Source organism: Brachionichthys hirsutus, chromosome 17 (assembly GCF_040956055.1).
Source record: "Brachionichthys hirsutus isolate HB-005 chromosome 17, CSIRO-AGI_Bhir_v1, whole genome shotgun sequence".
NCBI lineage: Eukaryota > Metazoa > Chordata > Actinopteri > Lophiiformes > Brachionichthyidae > Brachionichthys > Brachionichthys hirsutus.
This window is the reverse complement of record NC_090913.1, coordinates 6,072,050-6,078,961: the sequence shown is the minus strand read 5'-3', so window position 1 is coordinate 6,078,961 and position 6,912 is coordinate 6,072,050. Positions and strand designations below refer to the sequence as shown.

Genomic DNA, 6,912 nt, shown 5'->3' with positions numbered 1-6,912 from the left:
TCTTTTCAGCCAGCTTTAACAGCATCTGCTTTCTTTCAAATCAGTCTAATCATATTTTATCATTTATCTTCCCATTTCTCACCAACCAGAGCACTGCATTTGTTCCTACTAACATTTATCCCATTCAGCTGTTCTTTTTTTTTCTTCTTCTTTTTTTTAAATTTTCTCTAAAGTCTATCCTGCTTCCTTTAAAAATCAGAATGATGCAGTAATCACAAATGAGACAGAAAGCACAACCGAATGCTCCAACGCTCTTCCTCTTGACACCTATATTGCAGGTGCTGTTACCTGAAGGGATGGATGTCCAGGCTGGATGAATGCGGGAAGGTAAACTTACAACCTCACATCCCGATAGACATTAAAAAAAAAAAATACCAAGGTTTAGACTCGTACTATAAATGCTGAGGAAAAGTCCATATAGCGAAAATGTGAGTTGATGTATTCATCACATGCATATCAAAGGAGGAATTTTACTTTGTGCTTTTCTCAGTGGACGAAACACTGGTTTGTTCTCTGTGACACTTCGCTGAGGTACTACAGAGATTCAGAGGCCGAAGAGGTACAATCTGACATGCAAATGTTGTGAGAACATTTAATAAATGCTAACCCACAATCATTACTTTTGATCTATCTGCAGTCATTTGAAAGGATATTATTCTGATTTTCAGATACAAAATACAGCTCAAATCTCCACTTTCCTCAAATTAATCACATCAATCTCCTTTCATGTTTTGATTACGAAAGTTGTTTGACTAAATTAAAAATCTTCTTGTTGTAGTCAGATGATTCGGACGGAGAGATCGACCTAACGTCCTGCGTGAGTGTGTCAGACTGTGATGTAGAGAACAAGTATGGACTCCAAATACAAGTATGTATTTTATTGGACTTGTCTCTTGGTCAATATACTCCACAGTACACCATCAGACAGACACACACACACTTACTGTTAGACAGGAAGTAGCCAAACATTTAATTGGTGTGTGTGTGTGTGTGTGTGTGCTGTTTTCTGATCTCCTCTAGACAAAGAGAGCAGTGTTCACTCTCTGCACAATGACCTCCAGAACACGGCGCAACTGGGTGAAGCTACTGAGGCAGACAATCCAGGAAAACATGCAGTGAGTGTTAATTTATTCAGTGCGATACAGCTGGAAGATCCTTTACTTGAGTAGAAGTATCAGAAAATAAAGTATCCTAAGTATTCAATGCAGAGCAGGAAAATTGCGACTTAACTAAGAAGCCAAATATCAAACAGTAAGAATTTTTAAAAAATCCCTCTGCTTTCATATTGTGTATAAAAGCGGAATAAAGCAAAGTGAAGTGCAAGTACTCATAACGTTACCAAAATGTGTACTTAAGTGCAATAAAATGTGCTGTATATGAGCAGAACGACTACTATAGGCAGTCAACACAAAAATTGCTTGAACATTGTGTTATTTAATTATTCTTTAATTGCATTTTACTTACATTTATAAAAATGTAAAATTGAAGCTGTTTTATTGAAAAAATTTTAATGATCACATGCTATGATGACAAATAAATGCCGGCTTCACGGTCCCTCGAAGTCTTTCATCATTTCACCATCATAATTATTCATGTTCAAATTACAATATGAGACATATACATGTGAATAATTATGCTTATAATCTACCTAATATAAAAACCAGTCGTTCTATTGACCCGACACTTTGTGTGCAGTGAGAAGACAAGCGTGTGACGCGATTGGGTGGTCGTCTATCTTCTTTCCTCTGATGTGTAACACGACCCCTCCTGTCTTTCCCTCATTCTGACTTCAGCCAATCAGACAGTGGCAACGAGAAAGAGAACCCCCTCTGCCACGAGCTGTCCCCAAGCCAACCCCATGCTCAGTTCACCTACGAGGAGTCTCGCCGTGAACCCAGGACTTCCACCTCCACTGCAAATCATCAGGCCGACCAGGGACGCCACGTCAGTGTAGCCGACGATCTAGAAGCGGGCTTATCTCCGGCTGGTCCGAGAGAGGACGGGGAGGGCTGGGACCGGGAGCAGGCTAAGCGATTGGAGGAGAGGAACAAGTGGTTTGAGAAAGGGGTTCCGGTAAATGAAATGGGCAGCAGGTGGGACAGTATGGACCTGAAAAGAGGAAGTGTCCCCGCCTCTCTTATTGAATCTATGGACTCAGAAGTTATCAAGAAGTGGGCAGAATTCGAGACGTTGTCATTTAGGGACGTGAGTGCAGAGTCTCTCATTGGAGCTCAATCTAATCAGCCCAGCCTCCATCAGGCATCACAGTCTCTCACTAGCTCCGAGGTACATCAGTCGAGCGCTGAGGAGGCCAAGCAGCTTGTTTCTGCATTGGAAACTGATGTATCAAGTCCAAATGGGGCTCCTTCATCTATAAATGGAACCCAAGACATGCAAACAAACACAGCTAAAACACTTCAGAGGGAGGTAAGATTGAACTCTGAGTCACTCCATTAAAAGAAATAGCGTTTGCATTCAGAAGTGATGCTTTCCCTCGTCCTTTTGCCCTCTTTCTCCCAGGCCCTCGGTCTTCGAAAGCAAGTGGAGAGCATTAAGATGGGACACGCAGAAATGGGGATAGAAGTGGACAGCCCGAGCTGCCCTGGAGCCCCGTGCAGGGCTAAACTAAAAGCCATGGAAGCGGCCCATCGGAAGGCATTGCACGAGCAGCAGGAGAGACATGCAAAGCAGATCAGGGAGCTGGAGGAACAGAGAGACAGGATGTTGCAGGAGGAGAAAGAGTCAGCTGCCAGAGGTGAAGCAAAAAAGTGTATCAAACATCAGTGGCTCAGTTTGATACAATCAATTGTGAATTAACTGCCTCTCACGCCGTCATCCGTTCACAATGAACTGAATTGTGTTGTTTTCATTTCCATGCAATGACGGAAGACAGTTCAAATAATGAATTGGCTGTTAATTCTAGCTACGGAGGCACTGAGAAGAACTCACAAAGAAGAACTGGAGCGAGAGGTGGAGCAGGTCAAGAGGTTAGCTGGAGGAGCCCCACGTGTGGAAACTTCACACAAAGACCACGCGTAAGTTCACCGCACTCGCTTTGTTCCCAGGTTCTTGCTGCAGGCTTACGATGCTCTGCATGATGGCCCATTTCACGATTGGCGATTTGAATTTACGCTATAATTCTTGTGTTTGTGCTTGTCAGGAGGCCCCAGGCAGAGATCTTGTACAGTGAGACGGTTGCGTTGTCAGAGCATTACTCTCAGAAATGCCTCCAGCTGAGCCACGCTGAGCAGAGCAGCTCGGGTCGAGAGACAGTGCTAAGTCACAAGGAGAGAGAACTCGAGGCGCTCAGAAGGGAGAATCAGGTTTTTATGCATTTCTGATTTCATTCATTCATTCATTCATTCATCTTCTTGACCGATCACACCTATGGGCAATTTTTGCGTAACCAATTTACCTAAGCTGCATGTTTTCGGTGGTGGGAGGGAGAGAACCCGGAGAGGACCCACGCAGACACGGGGAGAACACGCAAACTCCTCACAGAGGGGCCCGAACTCGGATTCGAACCTGTGGCCGTCATGCTGTGAGGCAACAGCGCTTACCGCGCTGCCCGTTCCTGATTTGTAATTAATTATCGATCCACATTGTAATTATAAATAATTGCAATTAAAAACAGAAGCAAGAAAGTCCTTGGTTTAAATCTACATGAGGATCTGGGACTTTTGTGCGTGGAGTTTCTGCGTGTCTCCCATTCAAAGTCAGCTGGGATTAGCTCCAGCAACCCCACGTGATCCTACACAGGATCAGCAATTACGTAAAATGAATGTACATAAAATATCAGAATTTAACTTAGTGAGGAAAAATAATGAGCTACAGAATAAACATGCTAGTTCAAAAAATATTCCTGCCCATCATCATCATCATCATCATCATCATTCCTATACATCATTTATAATAACAATGTCTTTGCAGGATCTTAAGGCCAAACTGGCAGAAGAGATCAGTCGTATGCGCTGCTTCATCACGGGCCAGAGGTTGAATGTATTTTCTCCTGGTAGCCCTGAACTCTCTGCATCGGAAACGGAGGTACTGAAAGAAAGAAGCTGATCTTGAATCATGTGAATGTCGGCGGTATTGGGGCTTCGTCACATCAGCTCCCAGCTCGGTTTGAACCCATTTTGTAAAAACTTCTTAAAAGCATTTTCACTTTTTGTCTTGTATGCCGAGCAACAGCTATCTGTTGCAAACACTGTCACCTGCTGATTTATTGTGGCCTCCTTTATGGCGACCATCTGGTGTCTGTATTTTCTGGTGCAGCTGACAGCGCCATCTACCGTCTGAATCAGAGAGCATGTTTCATGCCAGTAAAATGTTTTATGCCTAAAACCAGTTGGAAAAAACATATTTATTGACAAAAAAAATGATGAAATCCTAAAGTGAGAATACGCTATTACAAGTAAAGTTTTTTAATACATGATGAAATTACTACAATGTATCTTTTTCCTCAGTTAGTTGCACAGGAGCCGATTTTAGCTACACTACAAGTTTAGCTGTTTTTACTCATTTCAATTTAGAATACATGATTAGATGTAAAATCCTTATCAGTAACCCAACTATGTAGTAGTTGGCAAATAAAGTGGAGTAAAAAGTACTGTTTCATCTGAGAATTGGAGTAGTAATGAAAAATATCCAGTTCAAGTAAACGCACCTTAAAATTGTAAAAAAAAAAAACAAAAAAAAGCAACACTTCAGTGAATGTATTTCATTTCACACACCATTGCCACACACTTGTGTAAACGATGACCCACATACACAGGTGAACATTTTAAAGCTTCTGCCTTTCAGACATTACTGAGGGCAAAGGAAAATGAGGTGCAGCACCTTGAAAAAGAAATAAGCCGTCTGCAGAAGGAAGTGCAGTCGCTTACCAAGGTATTTTAATTATTTGACTTCTTGAATTAAAGTAATTTTGTTAAAGGCATTATATACACTGCATGTTGCATTTAAAACTTCTATTATGTGGTTTAACATTTTCCTTTCGTGTATCTTGTGTTTATTTCAATCTAGGAGAAAGAAGCAGCAAGGAGGGCGTTATAAGGTTAATGAAAACCTGAACTGCCGGCTGGAGGCGGGCTCTAGCAACGAACACTCGTGACTGGCCAGTGCTGCCCTGCAAAGAGAGCTCGTGTACTTGGAAACCACCATACAAGAACGTGAATATTCAATAAAAAACACAAGTGTTTATCGATGTGAAATCGACTGTTTATTCAATGAATCGTGCAAACAAGAGTGAAGGCACATCGCCACTGGTTTCGATAGCCTCACAAGATATGATACCAAACATTTAATTTAACACGAAGGGAAAGGCAGAAATGGCCGAGGAGAGAAGAAGTTGACTGATGGAGCTTTAAGCGATGTCCTTGGAGCGAGCCGTCGTCCTTGCGCCAGCTGATATGCAACCTGTGGATGTAAATTTAGAATCACTTTGAGCACGCATCAGTTCCAAAATGCAAGTTCATCAAGCAAGTCAGTCTTTTTCTCATTGGATTGCTTGTCTGTTGGTTTGGTTCCATAAAATAAATTCATTATGGCTTTAATTGTGTACATTACAGTTTTAAAACTAGTAATTAGTTATGACATATTCATTTACCTTTACAAAATGAACTTAAGTCTACATAATTCTAAGGTTATTTGGGGATAGAATCCTTCTAGTGTTAGCAATTTTCAATGAAAATATGCTGCAGACCACACCCTTTGAACACTGGTAAGACGGAACATGAAAAAAAAGAACGAGACAGAAATGTTTACTGTTTGAATAAGGAATGGCTAAAGTACACTTTGATGTTGCCATTCATTCACCTTCGATTTAGAAGGCAGCTCAATCGTCGTCGTCATCATCTTCGGGAACAAAGATGTCATGCTCCTCGAGGAGAGCAGCGAAGCTCTTGCTGATCAGAGTCCCGACATACAGGAAGGGCAACACCACCACCGTCATTCGGATCAGACCGAACGGCGTCTGGAAAAGACAGAAATGTGGTCAAGCGAGAGGAAAGATTAAAAGCAGAATAAAGATCTGGATCTGACCTGTTCCAAGATATGACGCGGCATAACCTTAGGCATTGTAAATAACATAATGTACAACCAAAATGTCCACCCTGTGTATTTACATCCAGATGCGTAATGTTAAGCGTCTCGAAAAATGGATTTACACATCGTTCCATTTCTTGTTTACATTCACGCTTCTACGGCGAAGAAGGGCAGAGCTAATTACTTCCTGATAATTCGTCTACAGTCGTGCCATTGGCTGATTCAAAAGGCAGAACCAGTATGCAAGACTTCTATTGGCCACAGTTTGTTGTCAATTAAGACAAACATCCGCATACGATATAAATCCTTTGGTCGGCGTTCATTCGGTAACAGAGGTAGAATAAAACTCACTTTATCCGGTTTAGGTAAAACCGCCCCGGACGGCGTTGATACCGCGTTCCTGCACTGAATCGCCCTGGATATGCTTGATGTTTTCGGATCGATATTACGGCTCATTATACCCATATTTTTAGGGGAAAGCCGTAGCAGGAGCCGTGAAATACGAGTCGCCATTTTCTCCAACAGGGAGGCTCCCGTCTGAATGGGCGTGTCTAACGCTGGACAGGAAGTCGGGAACATACTCCCGGAAGTACTAGAACCAATTTATTTAGGCTTCAGGTTGTCCAGAATAAGGCAGCTCGCCAGTGTCATTGATATGAGTCATTATGCTCACACTGCAAACATTGGATTGGATTAAAACGTTTGGGATATTCTGCCTTTTAATTCGGTTTTTAAATCCTTTAGTTCAATTATATCTCCATTTCCATCCTTCATATGTAAAACAAAGACCAAATTTGTTTTGTCATCCAGTCTTCAAAAAACTTTTAATTTGTTAAATAAATTAAAAAAAAATAAAAAAAATCTTCG

General features: G+C 41.7%; 2 protein-coding genes across 2 annotated transcripts; one reads left to right on the top strand and one right to left on the bottom strand.

Annotated features, from left to right (window-relative positions):
• Positions 1 to 2,630: 2,630 nt before the first annotated feature.
• Positions 2,631 to 5,168, top strand: LOC137907161 (myosin phosphatase Rho-interacting protein-like). Its single transcript, XM_068751478.1, has 6 exons — positions 2,631 to 2,755; positions 2,924 to 3,035; positions 3,161 to 3,323; positions 3,931 to 4,044; positions 4,804 to 4,890; positions 5,026 to 5,168. The coding sequence occupies exons 1-6, from the start codon at positions 2,635 to 2,637 to the stop codon at positions 5,053 to 5,055; spliced, it is 627 nt and encodes a 208-aa protein (XP_068607579.1). The 5' UTR covers positions 2,631 to 2,634; the 3' UTR covers positions 5,056 to 5,168.
• Positions 5,169 to 5,198: 30 nt separating this feature from the next.
• smdt1b (single-pass membrane protein with aspartate-rich tail 1b) lies at positions 5,199 to 6,575 on the bottom strand. Its single transcript, XM_068750639.1, has 3 exons — positions 6,397 to 6,575; positions 5,818 to 5,974; positions 5,199 to 5,418 (listed from the first exon to the last, which is right to left on the bottom strand). The coding sequence occupies exons 1-2, from the start codon at positions 6,556 to 6,558 to the stop codon at positions 5,837 to 5,839; spliced, it is 300 nt and encodes a 99-aa protein (XP_068606740.1). The 5' UTR covers positions 6,559 to 6,575; the 3' UTR covers positions 5,199 to 5,418; positions 5,818 to 5,836.
• Positions 6,576 to 6,912: the final 337 nt, after the last annotated feature.

What these genes read in the sequence shown, in the direction of transcription:
- LOC137907161 (XM_068751478.1), top strand. Translation starts at nt 2,635, where the DNA reads ATGGAAGCGGCCCATCGGAAGGCATTGCACGAGCAGCAGGAGAGACAT. An exon ending in CGCTCAGAAGGGAGAATCAG is followed by an intron (nt 3,324 to 3,930) that starts GTTTTTATGCAT and finishes ATGTCTTTGCAG; the next exon opens with GATCTTAAGGCCAAACTGGC. An exon ending in AAGTGCAGTCGCTTACCAAG is followed by an intron (nt 4,891 to 5,025) that starts GTATTTTAATTA and finishes ATTTCAATCTAG; the next exon opens with GAGAAAGAAGCAGCAAGGAG.
- smdt1b (XM_068750639.1), bottom strand. Translation starts at nt 6,558, where the DNA reads ATGGCGACTCGTATTTCACGGCTCCTGCTACGGCTTTCCCCTAAAAAT. An exon ending in TTTTACCTAAACCGGATAAA is followed by an intron (nt 5,975 to 6,396) that starts GTGAGTTTTATT and finishes TGTCTTTTCCAG; the next exon opens with ACGCCGTTCGGTCTGATCCG.